Source organism: Mirounga leonina, unplaced genomic scaffold (genome assembly GCF_011800145.1).
Source record: "Mirounga leonina isolate KUSES-001 unplaced genomic scaffold, KU_Mleo_1.0 Mir_93, whole genome shotgun sequence".
Lineage (NCBI taxonomy): Eukaryota > Metazoa > Chordata > Mammalia > Carnivora > Phocidae > Mirounga > Mirounga leonina.
The window spans coordinates 48732047-48753250 of NW_023270854.1; the positions used below are offsets into that span (position 1 = coordinate 48732047).

The following is a 21204-nucleotide window of genomic DNA, read 5'->3' on the forward strand; positions in this document are numbered from 1 at the left end:
TACCCCACCACCCTATGCAGGGCTATCCCTGACTTGAAAAAATTTCTCTTCATAAATGAACGACCAGTTTCTAGTCTACAAATTACATCACAGACTTAACAGTATCAGGCAACGTGCACATTGATTTACCCTTGACGTAGGAGGGAAAATGGTCAGAGTACTTTGAGGGAAAACTTACAGATAAATTTGAAATAATGTTTAAAGTGTTCTTCTGATTCTGTATTACTGTAAAAAAGGATGGAATTGTCCTGTAAACATTTGGATTAAGCAAAAGCAAGAGGCAGAGGGAATCTAAGGCTGGATCGCCGTAGGGTCTTCTTTGAAAGTTCAGTCTCACCTGATTGTCGAACCCGTTGAAGAGTCTGCTGGACCAGAACCTCCGATCTTGGGACAATGATGATAAAGTCCACTTTGCTGAAGTGGCCGAGGTCCAGGCTCTGGCTGCCGCTGTCTGCTATGGCACATACCTGGGATAAGAGTTTCCTGGCAACCGTTAGCTGTGGTTGGTAAATTTGGAAGGTTTCATTATCTAAATCTAAAATAAAAAAAGTCATAAGAACAAGATTAATTCACTTCTGTTGATGGCCACTATGAATCCATACGGGGGACACACAACATACATACACGGTAATGCTCTATACCAAGCGTTCTATTCTCACTCTCTGTTGGGTGTTAATAGATTGCTTATTTTCTCTGAAAACTTGGCTGAAAGGATGTGATCAAGAGTGGATGCGGTAATTTTACAAACGTATTCTTTTTTTTTCTTTTTAAAGATTTTATTTATTAATTTGACAGAGAGAGACACAGCGAGAGAGGGAGCACAAGCAGGGGGACTGGGAGAGGGAGAAGCAGGCTTCCTGCTGAGCAGGGAGCCCGATGTGGGGCTCGATCCCAGGACCCTGGGACTGTGACCTGAGCCGAAGGCAGACGCTTAACGACTGAGCCACCCAGGCGCCCCACAAATATATTCTTTTAAAATCGACGGATCGTCTCACAGGTCACTACCCCACACCCCTCCCCCACCCAGAAATGCCGGGACAGACGACATTCTCACAGTGGGAGCTGGGACTTCCCCATCTCTGGAAAGGGGAAGCAAGAGTTTCCAGTGTTCTTTAGGACTGTCAGCACAGGTCAGGAGCCCAAGCCCAGACCGAATTCGGGGAAGGAGTTGATGCTGTAACCATCCTAATGCTGAATGCCTTTGCACTTTTCTGGACAGCACCACAGTAAACATTTCCTTTCTGACATGTCAGCTGCAACATTTGATTTGAAATTCTTCTCCCCAGGGACTATATAACACAGGTCACAGACACACCCCTTCACCTTTCTTCCCACTTGACTTGCCAGTGCTTATGTTTGGGCAGTGGTGGGTGGTTATGCCAACTCCGGTGCTGACTCCTGTATTATCTGAAGAGACCTGGCTCGTAACAGGGCCAGCTGCTCCCTCGAGAGGCGATACATTAAAAGAACACTGCCCAGGACACCTGGGTGGCTCAACGGTTAAGCGTCTGCCTTCGGCTCAGGTCATGGTCCCGGGGTCCTGGGATCGAGCCCCGTGTCGGGCTCCCTGCTCGGCGGGGAGTCTGCTTCTCCCTCTCCCACTCCCCCTGCTCGTGCTTTCTCTCTCTGTCAAATAAATAAATAAAATCTTAAAAAAAAAAAAAAAAAGAACACTGCCCAGACACTCTAAACATGCCAGTGGCTTTTTATTACAAGTTATAACCAGGCAATCAATCTCATACGTTCATACACACACACACACACATACACAAAATTAACTAGACAGGCTTAGATGAATCCTTGAGCAGGCAACATTTAATACTCTTTACGAGGCTGCTTTTTATCAGGAACACAGGTGAAAGTTTGACTGGAACACACAAGGCTCCAATTAACCTGCACTAATTAATGTTTCTAAAATCAAATTGCACGACGCGCCTGGGTGGCTCAGTCAGTGCCTAGGATCAAGCCCCGCATCGGGCTCCCTGCTCGGCAGGAAGCCTGCTTCTCCCTCTCCCTCTGCCTGCCACTCCCCTGCTTGTTCTCTCTCTCTCTGTCAAATAAATAAATAAATCTTTAAAAAAAATCAAATTAAATCAAATTGCAATGTGGCCAAGGTAAGGACGGTGGTCAGAGTACCCTAGCCACAGGGAACCCTGACAGTTAGTGGAGATTTATACAAGTGGCTGAGAGAACCCACTAGAAAAGTCTAAAGCTGCAACTTCTAATAGTAGAATGTTTTTTGACCCATAAGGATTACCAATGAAAATAAATCTGTCTTTTGATAGGCTATTATTTCTTTCATATCATAGGTTAGATAGGTGGGGACTAACCTAGATGATAGCATAACTTTGAAGAACTTAACGTAGCAAATTTTGAACTTCGAGGAACTGTTAATGTATCTTTAAGCAATGTTTCTTAAACAGGGAATCAAGGATATGAATGTGGAAATCTGTAAGTACTCTGAGAATTTTTAAATTCTAACTTTGTTAATAATTCAAAAATAATATGAACACATTTTAGATCATCCAGGTGATTGCTTTATCATCAAATAAAGTGTAGAGGTAAAAATATTTTATTGTGGGGGCACCTGGGTGGCTTAGTCGGTTAAGCATCTGACTTGATCTCACAGTGTGAGCTCACACAGTGGTGAGTTCAAGCCCTGTGCTGGGCTCACACTGAGCATGGAGCCTACTTAAAAAAAATATTGCATGCATTCGAATTTGTTTTTATGACTGAGCTAATGCCAAGCCATGCTACTTCTATTGCTGAGGCAATCCTAATACATAAATGACACATTCCTATTAAGGGAAGGCTAGAAGGCTGTCAGCAGCAGCTTTATGGATGTCTACCCTTTGTCCTATTCTTTTTTTCGGTGCTCTCCTATATTGTCCTTATCAAATGGGGGAATTGGGGAAAAAATCTGAACATAAAGGAATCCAATGTAATGATGGAACTCCCTAGTCCTGCTCCCACCATCCTCCCCTTTTTATTTATTTATTTTTAGATTTTTATTTATTTTAGAGAGAGTGAGAGAGAGGCAGAGGGAGAGGAAGAAGCAGCCTGCCTGCTGAGTGGGGATCCTGACACGGGGCTCGATCCCATGACTCTGGGATCATGACCTGAGCTGAAGGCAGAGGCTTAACTGACTGAATCATCCAGGTGCCCCCATCCTCCCCTTTAAAAAAAATATTTATTTATTTTGGTGAAGAGTGTGCCGGGGGTGCGGTGTGGGGAGGAGCAGAGGAAGAGGAAGAGAATCTCCAGCAGCCTCCCCGCTGAGCAGGAGCCCGATGCAGGGCTTGATCTCAGGACCCTGAGATCATGACCTGAGCCGAAATCAAGAGTTGGATGCTAAACTGACTGAGCCACACAGGCTCCCCTCCCACTATCCTTTTTTGCATCCTGGAAGCTTGCAGGGCAGACGATGTCTTGGTATTGCTGTGCTATCTGCCAGGGATGCCTTGCTATCCCTGAGATGATGTGTGTTTTACATGTCAGAGAGTCAATGAAGGGTGTGGAGAGCCAGCAGCCCTGCACGGACTGCATTCTACATTCTTTCAAGCAGTTCTTTGTAGCCCTCAGAGAGCACCAATAGCTCTCTGGGCATAGCTGGTGGAGCTAAGGAGAGTACACCAAGGACCCCAGAAATTTTGAGGAAAAAAAAGAGAGAGCGAGAGAGAGTCTGCTTATCATAAAGTCTTCAACTTTGATTTTAATTCTAGGAGACATCTACTAAGAACAAGGTGTTGGACCCAGACCCCATTATAAGGCATTTTTAATTTGAGCCATATTTATCATGTAGATAATGAGGAAAAGCCTGTCACAGTCTGTGACTCTAAACACAAGACCTCAAAACCGTCAGAATGACTTAGCTTCTACTTCCTCCTTTTGGTCTGAAGTGACGTTACCCAGGTTTTGCGTGGGGATCATAGCAGCAGCCTCCTGAGCTGACACGCACTCGTTAAGATCTCCATTGAAAGGGGTAACCACACTCTCTCCTCTTCTCTGTTGCATTTTGTCTAGCAGCTTGTCCAGGTCATCACCTATCACATAATAAAGTGGAGATAAGAAGATTGCAAGGAACGATAAATTTGTATCAGTCTCTAAACTGGGCCCTTAAGCTGGGTTCTCATCAAGATTTGTCAGTCAGCCAGCTTTTCGTGGTGGAGTGTACATTTGGCCATGTCCGCGGCAGCATCTCTAAAGCCAGAGCCACCCTCGTTTGTATTGTGCTTACGATTTACACGCTTTCACGTGATGTAGCTCTCTTGACCTCCATAATGCTCAGAGCAGGCAGGATGGGATCGTTCTATCTCCATGTGACATATTAGAGAACTGAGATCCGGGGTGGCAGAATCTCTCTCAAGGTCACACCACTAAGTTGTGGCTGAGCGGAGGCCCTCCATACTAGCGCCCGTGTGCCCTCCTCTGGACGCCCTGCTGTCTCAGTAACAAAATACTGAGGATAAACCATTCCAAGTGAGGGAAGGTCAGCCGGCGAGTTTAAGGCTCCACACTCATCTCCTTGACGGGCTAAGATTTAAATTCAGAAAATCACACAGCTAGAGGCTGGCGGTATTGCTGAATCCTACAACCACTCACCTAATGATGTGGTTTTGAAATGCGATGCCAGGAAACTGACTTTTCCTGTGATGAGCTCATAACTAATTTCTTTCAAAAACTCACTTGTGGTGAGCATGCTCTCTGCCAGAGCTCTGGACTGATGCTGACCTGAAGAAGAGAGGGAGAGGAGGTGATGCACCCAGTGAATAAATGTTCACTGAAATATGATTTATAACAGCAAAAACTGGAAACAAAAGCATGTAACTACAGGGATTTGGTTAAAGAAATTATGGCACATCAAAAGATGGACAATTATTCAGCATTTAAAATGACTATTTTAAAAAGAAAATGTTTATAATAAAATGTTAGATGATCAAGGGCAAAAATGATATACCTTATGTTTGTAACTGTGAAAACATACTATACATGTGTTTAAAGACTAGGGAGGAATGTGAAAGACCTTTAAAATTGTGTTTGCATGGTCATTATGAATACCGGTCTTAAAAACACGAACGTATGGGTGTTTAGTTGTTTTTACAAATGAAAATTTGAAAAATTGATGTATTATACTTTCTGATGAAGATTTCTGAAAAAGATTTATGACATGGGCAGGCAGGTTTTGCCAAAGTGAGGGGGCTTGGCTTCTTTGGTAGGAATAGGTGAGAACCATCACTAGAGAGGAAAAAAGCAAATTTAGTCCAGATGGCTGGCTACTCGTGATGGTGCCTGACAGAAAATCAGCACAAGAAACAAAAACCCATTTTGTAATGTTCCAACTTTCTGAACCTTTTCTTTAGAGTCAATGTTACAACATTAAGTATCCTCTTCAGTGAGGAGGCGAACACATGAGGTAAGTTTCCTGGCAGATTTGATTCACTGGCTTAGGCCACCTGTGGCAATGGCCTTATCACATGCTAGAGTGGCAACGTTTCCAGGGCCTTTTAAGGACGGAAGTTACGTGAGACAAGGGTATCTGTTACTAGGACCTGCTTTGAAATAATTCTCCCGCAACCAGCTGACAGGGACACCAGCCAAACTAAGGGCTACAAAAATGTGATATGAGGACAAAAACAAAAGTTAAAATCAGGAGGAAGAACACAAATGGGAGCAATTAACTAGAGATTAATTACACGGATGCTTGAAACACCCAACAAATATTTTTCAAATGGACAGATAATTAAATGAATGGGTTAAAAAAAAAAAACAAACCCCAAAACATTACTCACCTAACACTACCACACAAAATTCATTTCCTCTGATTTTTGATGCGCAAATCGCCACAACATAATCTGGTAGTCTTTGATAGTGCCTCATTTCACTGAGAGTCCTCAATGTCTCTGAAATGCCCTCCGCCAAAGAGTTTTGGGTCACAATCACATGAACCAAGTCTTGAGATACACTGGCGACTAGTCTCGCAAGCCAGGGGAGTTGTCCCGGTGACACAGGTGTACATTGAGCCCCCATCTGCAGGGCTCTCTCTCTCAGAGTAAATTCCTGCATAGCTTTCAGCATGATTTGCTCAAATTCTTCCCTGAGGGGTATCTGATCAGGACCTAAATTGAAGAGAATTACAGCTAGAATTAAAAAAAAAAAATCACAGCCAGAAAAGAGAAACACACACACACACACACACACGCTAGTGTGTAGTCCTTCTAAGCCCACCGTATTCCACTGGCAAAAGAGCTGTTTCCTGTTGTGGCCACAAGCATGGAGTTCCTGCTAACCATTTTCCATTGTGAAATTACCTCCTCTCTGTGTCAATATTAAAAACAAATGCCGGCTTCTGTTCTCCTTTATGCTAATCTTGATATATTTTTTAAATATTTTATTTATTTATTTGAAAGAGAGAGAGAGAGAGCAAGAACAAGCAGGGGAGAGGGAGAGGCAGAGAGAGAAGCAGACCCCCCGCTGAGCGGGGAGCCTGATGCAGGACTCGATCCCAGGACCCTGGGATCATGACCTGAGCTGAAGGCAGATGCTTAACCAACTGGGCCACCCAGGCGCCCTAATCTTGATATTTTTAAAAGAGGATGAACTCCGAGTCAGTATCAATTCCACTATATGCCTTAGGGGATGGTCACTGAAGGTGGTATATTTGTTGAATTGTTAAACTTGTTGTTACCAACACGATTAATGACTCATGAGGGAAGAAGTTAACCTACTGGCATATAACCAACTTCAGGTTTCACTCATTTCTCATTTTATCTATCGCTACTTTGAAAAACATTTTAATGTATTGCCTCTGTACCTAATTTTAGGAATACTGTCCGTAACAAAATTAAGTTTAACTATTTTTCACTTCTAATTTATATTTAGGGAGTCTCATACTTTCCCTCGATAGAGAATGTCACTGTCATCTAGCTATTCCCCAGCATTCTGGGTTGTTAAGGATGGCATTTGGTCCTCTCCTCCAGCTGTGGTTATGGCTAAATTTATATGGGTGACCTACAGTCCCTGGATTAGGGGGATTTTGTTTCTCTGATTCTTTTTAGAAACTCAACCAGTCTTTAGGACAAAACAAGCAAGTCAATGTTTGACATCCAAGTGACTCAAATGAACTCCTACTACATTGTTTAAATTGAAACCAGTGAGACTATGCTCACTTCACTCTTCAGTCATTTCTTTTGCTGTGCAGACCTGAGATTTGAAAGTCAGGCTCTGCTAGACCCATCAGTGTCTGTGACCTGAGATCAAGCAATAGCTTCAGAACCCAGGGCTTGGGAAAGAATACAGGTTTAAGGGACTGGACTTCTGTATGAGAAGGCACCTTGAGTGAGTCAGAAACCTTTCCTTCCTCAATAGGGATTTAAGTGGCCTCCCAGGCCCCCACCCATCCATATTCTCTGGGAAAGTAAGAAAATGAAGGTTTAGTTATATTTTCAGGATATGGAAAAGTAAATAAAATATTATATATTTTAAAAATAATTTAGGGATGCCTGGGTGGCTCAGTCGGTTAAGCGTCTGCCTTCGGCTCAGGTCATGATCCCAGGGTCCTGGGATCGAGTCCCACATCGGGCTCCCTGCTCGGCGGGAAGCCTGCTTCTCCCGCTCCCACTCCCCCTCCTCGTGTTCCCTTTCTCACTGTGTCTCTCTCTGTCAAATAAATAAATAAAATCTTAAAAAAAAAAATAATAATAATTTAAATTGGAGAAAATATGTTTTTCCATGATTGGTTAAAGGCTAGAGGGAGGGAGACTGAAATCCCCTCAGAGTTTTTTCTGCTATCCATGGAAAGAGGGCAAGAACCCTGCAATGCTTACGTTGTGTTCCTATTTCTTATGTCCTACCCAGTCACTTGCTAGAGGGCGGTGGATGCCTTCTTATCACCTGGGAGCTGCCAACGCTTCTGTCTTCATTTTGCTTTATCAAATTAGCATCGTGGTTAGTGGTCACTAGGTACATGCTAGGTAGTGAGCTCCAAGTGTATAGATTTTGCCCTGACTATACAAATGCACAGTACAAATGAGATGAAGGGAAGGTAGCTGTCATTTAAAGCTTCCTTTCATCAGAACAAATGACAGCTCAAAAGCAAGTGGCTTTGCTGCCATTCCCTACAGCCTCTCATAGACCTGAAGGCTCAGAAGCCTGAACAGGTGTGTCCATAGACTGCTCCTAACCATGACTGAGTAACATGTTCTCAGCATAATCAATTCCAAATTTAAAGGTGTTCGGGGAATATAAAATTATAGAACATGTTCATAGCATTTTTCCACTGCCTCAAAACTAACTTTACGGAGTTTTGACTGGATTACTGTTAAGAATTGAGAAACAGAGGAAAATGTATCAAAGTTTAAATGAGGCCAAGAGAGCAAAATGCCTTGCTTCCAATCACCTCCCATCATTTCTTCATCCTCAGCCTTTATGGCTAAATTGCAGGAGCTTTTTCTCCGCTTCCCACAAGCTTGATAATACTAATTTTTCCCCCATCAACTGCTGATCTCCAGTAGCTCAGCTTAGCCTAGGCATCAGTTCTTATGGCTTTTCAGATAGGGCTACCTTAATAAGAAGAGACAAAGTTCCAACAGACCCAGAGCCCTCCAATAATCACCAGATTTGCTGATTTCACTTTCTACTTCAAAAGATTTTCAGGCTGTGAAATAACAGATTGTTGTTTGTTTTTTTTTTAAAGTAACTGTAGTTAAAGGCCTCTTCCTTCTGAAGAATCTTGCTTTTCTTCTTCTCTATTATGTCCAGGTAAGTGAGCCATCATAGTATTAGACCTGTTCTTTTAAAAGCTTGGATTTTTTTTTAAAAGTCTATCTCTAATCTATAGCATATGTAAAAAATGTTCTTGCTGCCTTCTTCAAAACCTTTGGAGGCAAAACAAACAAACAAACAAAAACTCAAGGACACCAGAAGAAAGTTGCTGAGGAGAAGAGCTGTCTTCACATACAAAATTTAGGTAAAAAAAAAAGAAAAAGAAATAGCCATTCATGTTGCACATTGAGAGATATATTAATTGTTTGTCAGTAAAACTCTAGAAAGAACTGATCCCACAGGCAGAGAGGTCTAATTGAATGGAGATTTCTCTCTTTTTAAGATAAGAGCTTTTAGTTGTTTGAGAAGAGACATTTTGTTTTGACCATTTAGTTCATTTAATTAACTTAAGACTTTGATATTTTAAATTGTTATTAAGATTGAAAAAAAATGCTGTACTGATTGGCTTGGTTTGCCAATAGCATTACTCTATGCGGGCTCATTTTATGAATTCTGGATGCATCGAGAAGCTGGTTTTAGATCTCGGAATATAGTCGAAGTCAGTGTATGTAGCAATTAAAATTATGACACCAAATGAGCTGCAGACACAGGTGGTTTTTATAATTTTATTACCCACTCATCAGCATGATTAGCAAGTCCTAGGTTTATCATCAAAGTGGTTTGTGAGATATCCGAAGCCTTGCAAGTTTCAAAAGCCCATGTCAAAGCAGGCCTTCAGATTCTCAGGGCACCAAGCCTTAGAGCCGCAGTTGCTGGCTGATGGTCCAAAGACTGAATCTGGCCGGCTGAAGCTTTTGTTTTGTTTTTAACATTGTTTAGCCCAGTATATTCATTATTTAACACTTCATTTATTTTCAAACATTAAAATAATTCACGAGAGCGCAGATAAAATTTCTTATGTATAATTTTACATCTTGAGCATTTTCCTAAGTAAATCAGTGGCTGGAAGTCCTAGAGTGAGTGTATAATTAGGCTGCATATTAGATGACCTTCTGCAGTTTGCAAAATAAAGGACATTGCAATGTAAATGATGCTGAGCCACTGACAGCATTGTCAGGGCACCTGCATACACCCACTATGGAGCTCAGGAGGACTTACCAAATAGAGGAAGTGAAGGGTTCATGACCTATGTATCCCCCTTACCCTACAGCCTAAGGAGCCTTTCAGGAAGGTCCACAGACTGCCTCAATGAAGGAAAACATGATGGGACTACATCAAAGGGGTGTAGCTGGAGAAGAAAAAAAAATGGATGTAGGGACAGTGGCTAAACAAGATAAAAAGGCTAAGTAGAAAACTGTAAAATAATTGTCTAAGGCAATGGCCTCATTTGCATTCCAGATGACAGCTGCACTTTCTCAGAAGGGTGGTTGACCAGACTCCCCAAGGGAGGAGGGTGCCCATGGCCTAGCCCTTTGCGGTTCTGCCTATATGAACTACTCTGGAGACCTTAGGACCATCATGAGACTGGACACTAGGTGGCGCAATTTACCTCTTCTAGGACTCAGAGGCAAGCGAGAAGCTAGGGAGGTCAGATAGAGAAATGAGGTGGAGGGAAGGCAAATGGCAGAAAGGAGTAGGAAAGAAATGGGAAAAGAAAGGGAACAGTCATAGAGGGTAGGGTTGAAGGAAAGGAATATTAGAAATGAAAAGGGTAAAGTAAGAGATGGACAAGTGGATGAATGTGAGAAAGTGAAGAAAGAAAGGAAAAAAGCATGATGCAAAAAAGAATAAAAATTATCACCACCAAATAATTATTGAAAATCGCTTACCTAGCCGCACAAGATACTGTATTGTCAGAAGAATCATGTTTTCCACGCTCAGGAGTTGGCTGCCAGTCAACCCTAAGTGTTCCAAATCTTTGTTTTCCAACTGTGGAATCTTGTAGCAATTCACCAGCAGAGGACTCACAACAATGTCACCAACATTTCCATAGAAATAGGGTAAAGTGCCATAGCCTGCCCCAATAGAAGCAGGTCAATAAAGTTCAACATTTCTTTTTCAGGTCCAACCAGGTACGCATGCCCAACTAGGATCAAAGATGCTGAACAAAGCTTCCTGCCCTTTGAGATGGCTGCCAAACAAAATCACTCAAATATTCTAGGGAATTCCCTCAGATGCTTCCAAATTCTACCCTTATATTAAATCAAATGAGCAGGAAGCAAAAGACTCAGATGATATCATCTCTGTTTCCCACAGAAGGGACATGTTAATATATCTGCCACAGAGGATTGATGAAAATTTGCAAAACATCTCTGTGTCCTTTGGCAAAACTGCAATGATAAAATATTTTCCAATAAAATTCTTGATCAAGTTTTTTTCCACATAAGAAGCCAGATAACAAACCACAATAACATTATTTCATTTCCTGAGGTTTTCTTAAACATTTTAAGAAGCTAACAAACTCACTGATGAGCAGCAATATTCTTTTAGTCACAGGTACTTGCAGGTTCCTACCCTTCATGCTATTTTAGTTATTTTTATGTTCTCTTCTCAAATGTCAGTAAATAGCCTTAAATTATCTTAGAAGTAGATAGGACAAAAATATATTGAAAATATACCCTGTTTTGGTGGTGTGGTTAAAAACAGGGGCAGTCCCTCTGTGAGACTTTCTAGAAGGCCGACACCAAAGGGTCCCCATGTTCTACATATTTTTCCAAGGCTTAACTCCATTATGCACACCACTCAAATGTTTAATAAAAAGGTCCTGACCATATGGAATTTAAACAACTGGGATTCTCCCAGTGCCTATAGGCCCAGGAGCAGTGGGTAGGACAGCCTGATAAAGGACAGGACTTGAAGCAAAACCATCCAGGTCTGTAGGCTCAAGTCAACCCAAAGAAGCAGGTAACACTCCATATAGACATACCCTAAAGATCCAGTGGGGCTTAAACACCCCAACTATTTAGTCCCAGAGGTAAAGCAGGAAGTCTCCTTCTGACCTAGGATAGTCCCCGGATAAGGTCATTCTTGATGTGGGTCTGAAAAACACTAAGTTAGTCCTGGATTCTAGGGGCCTCTAAATTTCTATACCTCCACTTATAGTTTGGAAGGACTCAGACTCTGTAAAGATGAGCAATTCACCAACGCTTCCCCATGCAACTCTGGGACCTCTTAGTTCTCCCAAAGTGGGCCTGTAAGCTGGTTCAGCTTGTTTCTTTTCTCTGTGGTTTGGCTCCTTTTGACTGGAACGTCCTTTTCCCTTCAGGACCCAGCTGAAACATCACCTCTGACAAATCTTCTCAGACTCCCTCCAGGCAGAGTTAAGCTCTTTCTCCTTTGAGTTTTTGGAGTTCTTGGTTGTGAACCTCTACTAGCTCAAGTTTCACTATATTGTACTTATTTACATGACAGACTCCCCACTAAAAACAGTGCTCCCTGTGGGCAAAAAGACTTTCCCCTACTCCCAGTCACATGCTTAACAGCATGAGTGACCTGACCGATAAACGCTGAAAAAATCAATATATGGATGAACAAAGATATGCATGAACATATGGATAAATACACAAACACTGAAATGGAGAAACAGTCTCAGATCCCAGCAGACACAGGCAACTTGGAATTCCTTTCCCTTACCTATCAGAATTACTGGTCTAACTCCTGAGTTACTCAGCAGGTTTTCAGGAACAATTACAGTTTCCCCTGCAGGAATGGGTCGAGGTTGTAAAATTCCAGTTAATGGGGTCTGTGGAACTGGGGCAGATAAAAGGGACTCTGGAAAAAAAGTTGTTTGACAAGAAGGATTAGACATGAAAGCTAAATGAAATACCATTGAAATCAACATAGTCTTAATACTTTTAATAGAGAAGTTTTAGAAGCCTAACGGTTCACTGTTTTTTTTAATTAAAGTAATTCATGTTTATTATATAAAATTAAGAGTGAGAAAAACAGAAGGAAAAAACCCCAATCATAATCACACCATCTGAAGATAACTAGTTTTTTCTTCTAGTTGTTTTTCCACATGCAATCTTTTGGATTCTGTTTTGTATTTAATTCCCTCCATCCCCATCCCAATTATCATGGTTTATTTACTCATCATAGAAAATTTGAAAAATATAGAAAAGAATGAAGAAGAATAAACTCATCATTAATCAGTACTATCCAGAGGCAAACACAGTAACATATTGGCATAATTCTTTGTTTATACAGCATCACTATGTAGTCTTTAAAACTATTTAAACAAACTTAAATTTTTAAAGAATCCCATTTATGCCTTAGAATTGATTTATTTACATTTGTTGGTGCTTAGTACAGCAAGGTAGACCAGCATTTAAACATTTACCAGTAGGTACCCAATGGCCATGGCTTGGCTATTATAAAAGAGAACCAGTTGGTTTTTCAGGTTTCTAGCCACAGACTAAGCCATCCAGGCCAGAAATAAAAGGAACCAGATAACAGGAGAACATGTCTAACACCACAAATGGCAAAGCAAGCCCATTTGTACCCTACGATAGTGGGTTAGTAGCATCATGCCCTACATAAAGAATGGTTTATTGATATTGTGGTTCCAAACAAAGCCAGGTGGTCAATTAAGATCTGTTGTGATAGCACATGCACTTTTAGGGAAGGCAGATGTGATGGGGACAAAATATCAGCTATGCTAAATTTCCTTACATAATACTGGACACAATGGTTGGTTAAGGAAATTTATCTTCAAAGGTTCAGGAAAAGAATAGGAGTAGAAGATACCTCTGCTAATTCAAAAAAACTGAAAACTGAAAATCCATCTTCTGTTGAAATCTTACCAGTTCTTGAAAGAGGGCGAACTGTAGGAACAGGTACAACTAAACCAGGTTGTGGGACAGGTGACCCAGGATACCACCCCCGGTGTCGTTTCTTTGGTGGCCCAGAAATGAACATGGTAGCTGAAGACAAAAAGAAAGATGAGCCTTGTCCTTAGTAGTGGAAGAAAGGAGAGAATTCAAAGTAACATAGAGCCTTTAATTTGATTATACTCAGAAAGTTTGAGCCACTCTTCTAGAGGTAAAGATAAAATTAGAAAAAGTCACCCTAACAACACCACCTAATATTTGTACGCTGTTTTACCTTTCACAATTTTACCCAGATTATTTCATTTAATTCCATCAACAACACTGTGAAGTTGTAGGATAAGTATATTGTTATACCCATTTTGTATGTGGCGAAAGGAAGGCTCAGATTTGCTCAGGGTCACGCAATAAGGAGGAACCTTGATCGCTGTACTCTGGTCAGCAAAGCTCATGGTTTTTCAAGACACTTCCTTATACATTTGTTTCAACATTATTTTCTAGCTAGGCTCATCCTTGTAAATCACTAAGATATTTAACCATTATTGTTCACACCAATCATAAACCTTCAAAACCTTGGATGAGAAGCTAAGGAAAAATTAGGAGTGCACTGTCAGATAATTCATCATTCCAAACTCCATAGCACTTCTTCCATAATTAAGGTGCATTATTTCAAAACTCTAAGATGGATATTGTACCTTGGTCTCCGGATGCATAGCTAGGTCTTGGTGACGAAGAGTAATTCCCTGGGCGGACTGGAGTGGAGCTGGATGCACTGCTCTTTCCACCATGGCTACTGTTTCCATTAGCAGCATCTGTAGCGCACAAGAGAAACACTCAGAACAGGGGCTGGGCAGCACACGGTATTCCTTGATGATGCAACCATACCATCAACCTCACCCTCCAGGATTCAAAGACATCTCACTGACACGACAGCCCCGTGGTGTAAAATAGACTACAACCATCAGAATAGCACCCTTTTTAAAATGAAATGTCACCTAAAAATAATTTTCTAGGATCCCAAGGGATCTTTTAGAATCATTTTCAGTGATGTCTTTGGAGATGGTGGGCGGAAGAAAGAGAACATTTTTTTTTTTTAACTTTGTATCTTAGAAATTTTCAAATATATACTAAAGTAGAATAATATAATAAACTACATACCTACCACCCAGCCTCAACATTTATCAACACATGGCCAATCTTGCTTTAGATAAATATAGATTAAGATACTTTGTCTCTCTTCCTCCTCACACGACATACTCACATACTGCTCTAGATTATTTTGAAGCGGACTTATTTATATTCTTTCATTCATAAATATTTCTGTATGAGTTTCTAAAAGAGCTCCTAAAAACATAACTATAATATCGTTACTATACTTAAAATTGACAGTGATTAATAATTTAATGCCAAATATCCCATTAATGTTCAAATTTCCCCCCGGTTAGCTCAGAAATGGTTTTTTACAGTGGACTTCCTCAAATTGGGGTTCAAAAAGGATCTACACATTGAATTTAGTTTTTATGTCCCTTAAATCCACTTTTTAAAAGCTCACATTTATTAATATAATAAAAATATTCAGTTAGTGTTCGCATTTCATGGACTGTCTCACAAATTTTAAAAATAATTTGTTTGAATCAGGATAAGATCATACTGCAACGAGATTTAGGATGATGTCATTTTTGCTGAGAAGTTTTCCAGACTCTGTATAGTATCAGTTGCATCCTTTTTTTCCCTCCTGGAACCTAGTTTAATCTATAGGATTCCCCTTCTTTTTCTTTCTTCCAATTAATTTCCTGAAAATCTGGCAGAATTTTTCATTTTCTGAGTTTTGCTGATTGGCTATCTATGGCGTCATTTAACATCCCCTCTATTTCCTACATACTAATTGTTAGATACAGAGGCTTGCTCAGATTTAGGTTTGGGTTTTTGGGCAAGAGTATCTCATAAATACTATCATATTCTTCCATCAGCAGACACACAATAACTGGCTTTCTCTCTTCTTCTTCTTTTCTTCTTCTTCTTTTTTTTTAAGATTTTATTTATTCATTTGACAGTGAGAGAGGGAACATAAGCAGGGGGAGTGGAAGAGTGAGAAGCAGGCTTCCTGCCGAGCAGGGAGTCCAATGCGGGGCTCGATCCCAGGACCCTGGGATCATGACCTGAGCCAAAGGCAGATGCTTATTGACTGAGCCACCCAGGTGCCCCGGCTCTCTCTCTTCTTGTCAAGTTAAGATCAATCAGTGGGTTCAAGAGTTGTTAACCTAATTCTCAAATTATAAAGTCGTCCATCATTGGGGTGCCTGGGTGGTCAGTCGGTTAAGTGTCTGACTTCGGCTCAGGTCATGATTCCAGGGTTCTGGGCTGGAGTCCCACATCGGGCTCCCTACTCAGCGGACAGCCTGCTTCTCCCTCTCCCTCTGCAGCTCCCCCTGCTTGTGCTCTCTCTCCCTCTCTCTCTCGTCTTCTCTCTCTCTCTGTCAAATAAATAAAATCTTAAAAAAAAATAAAGTTGTCCATCAGCCCTTCATCTGATGGTTTTAGCAACCATGCTGGTTACTGCCAGGATCCATAATTTTATTAGCTTTTTTAATAGTGTAAAAACTTGGATTCCATTTGTTCAAATCTATAATCTAACCAGAAGGTAGATCCTGCAAGAACTGTCGGAAGAGAATAAGAATAAAAGTGGTCAGGATAAATTATGATGCCTAACTGTAGAACTGACAAATTCTACCAACTTGTCAATGAGATTTCACACAAGTCTTTTATAAGTACACTACGTATTTATAATACACTACGTATTATTATAGACCATATTTATCAAAGAAATATAAAGTGAGGAAAACATCACCTGCAGCAAAAGTCTTCCCTACAACCTGCAAAGATAAAGCCAGTGGCTTCACAACATTCTTATTCCGGGTCAGGTCCTGAGCTCCACTTAAATTGATTGCAGAATTAGCTGGACTGAGAATTGGTGAATCTTGAAAATGAAAGAGGTTGTTCAAATTAGAAACTATTTTATATGCAGGAAGGAAGTTAATTCAGTAAGAATGAGGTGAGAGAAAGCAGATTGTAAAATTTCAGTTTTATCTTTGACCTATTTTAAGGAAGTCAGTTTCTCTATATTCAGGTTTTTGTTATGTGCTGGGTACTAGTCTAAGTACTTTAAATATATCAATTCACTTAATCCCTATAAAAACTCAACGAGGTAGGTAGTACTACATTAAGGAGTAGTCATCATTTAACTCGGTCAAAGTCATATGATGTGGCATCAAGGATATCATTATGTGCCATTTAAAACTATCTCCACAGTTCCCCCTTAAAGTTGTATTTTAATGAAATACATTTATCTCTGTTTGGATGACTCTGTCATTTAAAAGGTGCCCTGCAAACTAAGTCATTGCAATGTAGGAGAAAGCACTTTTCTCTGAAGGAAAGTTTGCCTCAATTTTTGGAACAAACGAATTAATTTACCTATGTAATACCAGGTACATCCAAAAGAAGGTTCCTACTTGGATTCAGAAAATAATTCAGCCCAGAAAAACCACATGCCATTTCAGACACAGGCTATGGGGAACATAAACACTAAAGCCAACTAGAGTTTTCCAAAATGAGTAGAGACCCCCAATTCCTGATTCCACTCTTCCAGAACAGCTTAATCAATTAATACCAGCAAGTGTCAAAAGGGACCGTTAAAACTCCCTGAGAGTTTGAAAAGAAAAAATGTTCTAAAGAGCAGGATACTGATGGTACTACATTAGGAATTACCTAAAAAATAAGTATTCAGGGGTGCCTGGATAGCTCTGCCAGTTAAGCCTCTGCCTACTGCTCAGGTTATGATTTCAGGGTCCTGGGGTTGAGCCGAACGTTGGGCTCCCTGCTCAGCGGGGATCCTGCTTCTCCCTCTCTCTCTGCCCCCCCCCCCACCACTCATGTACGCTCTCTCTCTCTCACTCTTTCTCTCAAGTAAGTAAATAAAACCTTTAAAAAAACAAGTATTCATACCACAGTATGATTCCTGATCCTCTAATCAATGCTATTCATAAGACCTAAAAAATTGAAATGGTCCCCTACTGGCTCAGAAGAGTTAATGTGCCTCTCTGAGGGGGGAGACTTTACCACTAGGGAGTGATTTTAAGTCTATAGGAAGAACAGAGGCCAGCAACGGCTCATACAACATTACAATGTTGCAGGAAACTGGAAGACAGTTTTTCATGTCATATCTTACAGGATACGAATCCCAGGTGAGTTTGCTGTTGGTCATTATGTTTCAGGCCACAATCGTATTGTTTGGAACAAGGCTAGTAACTTACTACAGTAGTTTATACCTATAATTTTAGCATATTTCTAATAGTCCAGGTAAACATATAGGTAAAATGTAGTTGATAAATTATGAAGGGTGATGATTCACCTTATTTTTTCAAATCACTGAATTCAAATTAGCAGGGACCAATATTCTTAAAATAATGAAAAGAAACAAAGTTAATGTACAGAAATCAATCTTCATATATATAAGCAACAATCAATAGTTAGATAAAATGCCTAGGAATAAGCTTAATAAGAAATATACACAACTGTATGCCAAAAACTTTACAATACTTCTTAATATAATGTGGGATTTGTTTTAACATATTGAGGGAAAGAAGGAGAGAGAAAGTAAGATTAAATAATATTGGCCATGTGCTCATAATTCTGAAGCTGGATGATAGGTCCATGGTGTTCGTTCATTATATTAGTCTCTCTATTTTTTTTAAGTTATTTAAATTTCAGTTAGTTAACATACAGTGTAATATTAGTTTCAGGTGTACAATATAGTGATTCAACAATTCCATACAATATCCAGCACTCATCACAACATGTCCACTCATTAATCCCTATCACCTATTTAACCATCCCCGCGCCCACCTCCCTTCTGGTAACCATCAGCTGGTTTTCTATAGTTACGAGTCTGTATCTTGGTTTGCCTCTCTCTTTTTTTCCCTTTGCTTGTTTTGTTTCTTAAATTCCACATGAGTGAAATCATATGGTATTTGTCTTTCTCTGACTTATTTTGCTTAACATAATAACTCTAGCTCCATCCAAGTTGCTGCAAATGGCAAGATTTCATTCTTTTTTATGGCTGAGTAATATTCCATTGTGTGTGTGTATGTGTATATATATATTGTGTGTGTGTGTGTGTGTGTGTGTATATACATACCACATTTTCTTTACCTATTCATCAGTTGATGGACATTTGGGCTATTTCCATAATTTAGTTATTGTAGATAATGCTGCTATAAATACTGAGGTGAATGTATCCCTTTTATTAGTATTTTTGTATTCTTTGGGTAAATAACTAGTGGTGCAATTGCTGGGTCATAAGGCACTTTAATTTTTAACTTTTTGAGGAACCTCCATTTCCACAGTGGCTGCTTCCATTTGCATTCCCACTAACAGTGCACTAGGGTTCCCCTTTCTTCACATTCTTGCCAATAGCTGTTGTTTCTTGTGTTGTTGGTTTTGGCCAACAGGTGTGAGGTGATATCTCACTGTACTTTTGATTTTCATTTCCCTGATGATTGGTGATATTGAGCATCTTTTCATGTGTCTATTGGCCATCTATCTGCATGTCTTCTTTGGGAAAATGTCTATTCATGTCTTCTGCCCATTTTTTAATTGGATTATTCGATTTCTGGGTGTTGAGTTTTATAAATTCTTCACATATTTTGGATACTAACCCTTTATCAGATATGTCATTTGCAAATATCTTCTCCCATTCCATAGCTGCCTTTTAGTTTTGTTGATTGTTAGTCTATTTTTATATGTATTTTAACTTTTCATATTAAAGATTTCTAAAAATTAAAAAAATACTTCTGAAGATCATGAAAATAGAACTGAACAAATGTCAAGACATACCATGTTTCTGAGCAGGAACATTTGATGTCAAAAAGATGAAATTGATCTAAGTTAACTTATAAATTTAATGTGATCCTAGGAAAATACCAACAGGTATAGATGTTATTAGAATTACTATTAAAATTATTACAATGTGTAGAGTAGGCAAATTGATGTGATGTTGATATAAAAAAATAAACACACCAGGATAGCTGGAAACATTTTGAAAAATAAGAGAAATGAGAGGAGTCTAGTATGATGATATAAGACTTACTATAAAACTTCAGTCAATAAGTGCATTAGTAGACAAAAAGAATAATAGAATAAAAAAGACAGTAAGAAATAGATGCAAATACACAAGAGAATTTAGTATAAGATAAAGGCAGCAGCTCAAAGCAGCAATGAAGATGAGCCATTCAATAAATTGTATTGAGGCAATTTGATATATAAGAAAAAAATTAAGATGGACCCACATCTTACACTAAATACCAAACAAAGTCAAATGGACTAAAGATACACACTTAAAAACTGAAGATATAGAAATAATAGGAAACAACACAGAAGAGTTAATTATCACTTTAAAATGGAAAAGGTCAAACTACTGTTCAAAACACAGAAGCCATGAGAAAAAGTTTTATATATTCAACTACACAAAAATTTAAGAAACCTGTATGACAAAACACACTATAACAAGCAAACAGTAGCTAAAACACAACTGAAGTGGCCATATCAGAAAATATAGACTTTAAGACAAAAATTATTACTATAGAAAAGAAGGATATTTTATATTGATAAAAGAGTCAATCCACCAGGAAGACATAACAATTAAAAACATATATGCACCTAACAACAGAACCCCAGATTCATGAAGCAAAGACTGAAGAACTGAAGGGAGAAATAGGCAATTCAATAGTAATAGGTGGAGACTGTAATACTCCACTTTCAATAATGAATAGAGAAACTAGGGAGATGGATCAACAAGGAAACAAAAGACTTAAAACATTATAAATCAACTAGACTTACTGATATCAATAAAACATTCTTCTAACAAAAGCAGAATACAATCTTCTCAAGTGCACAGGGAATATTCTCTAGGATAGACAATCTGTTAGATGATAAAACAAGCCTCAATAAACTTAAAAGAAATGAAATCTTACAAATTACATTCTCTGACCTCAATGGGTTTAAATAAGCAATCAACAACAAAAGGAAATTTGAAAAATTCACAAACATGTGGAAATTAAACAACACACTCCTAAATAACCAATAGGTCAAAGAAGAAATCACAAGGGAAATTAGATATCACTTTAAGATAAATGAAAATGAAAACACAATGTATGGAAACTTATGAGATACTGTTAAAGTGTTCAGAGGGAAATTTATGGCTGTAAGTGCCTATATGAAAACAGAAGAAAGATCTCAAATAAATAATTAAACTCTACCTTAAAAAACTAGAAAAAGAGCAAACTAAATCCAAAATAAGCAGAAGAAAGGAAATAATAAAGACTACAGCAGAAATGAATGAATAGGGAATACAGAAACAATAGCAACAATCAACAAAACCAAGTTTGTTCTTTGAGTAGATTAATGAAATTAAACTTTTAGCTAGACTGCCCAAGAAAAAAAGAGAAAAGATGCAAATTACTAAAATAAAAAATGAACAAGAGGGCATCACTGGCAGCTTTACTTCTAAAAAAAGTTATGAAGGAATACTGTGAACAACTGTATGCCATTATTATGGACTGAATTGTGTCCATTCCCCACTACCCCACCCCAGCTTAGCAAA

The 21204-nt window shown here is 39.4% G+C and overlaps 1 protein-coding gene and 1 long non-coding RNA gene across 3 annotated transcripts in view; one reads left to right on the forward strand and one right to left on the reverse strand.

The window, feature by feature from the left end:
• The window catches only part of GREB1L (GREB1 like retinoic acid receptor coactivator), a 269620-nt gene that overhangs the window by 74573 nt on the left and 173843 nt on the right, over positions 1-21204 (reverse strand). The window contains exons 10-18 of the mRNA XM_034996030.1: positions 16396-16524; positions 14243-14359; positions 13524-13643; positions 12355-12492; positions 10551-10736; positions 5790-6116; positions 4603-4731; positions 3909-4043; positions 338-535 (exon numbers count right to left, since the gene is read on the reverse strand). Of these exons, the coding sequence (XP_034851921.1) occupies positions 338-535; positions 3909-4043; positions 4603-4731; positions 5790-6116; positions 10551-10736; positions 12355-12492; positions 13524-13643; positions 14243-14359; positions 16396-16524 (1479 nt within the window). The remainder of the gene's footprint in view (positions 1-337; positions 536-3908; positions 4044-4602; positions 4732-5789; positions 6117-10550; positions 10737-12354; positions 12493-13523; positions 13644-14242; positions 14360-16395; positions 16525-21204) is intronic.
• LOC118004604 overlaps positions 2100-21204 on the forward strand; it is a 61187-nt gene continuing 42082 nt past the window's right edge. Inside the window, exons 1-2 of one of the 2 annotated variants that reach the window (XR_004677640.1) lie at positions 2100-2451; positions 8693-8757. This is a non-coding gene — a long non-coding RNA (uncharacterized LOC118004604). The remainder of the gene's footprint in view (positions 2452-8692; positions 8758-21204) is intronic. The other variant, XR_004677639.1, reaches the window with a different exon arrangement.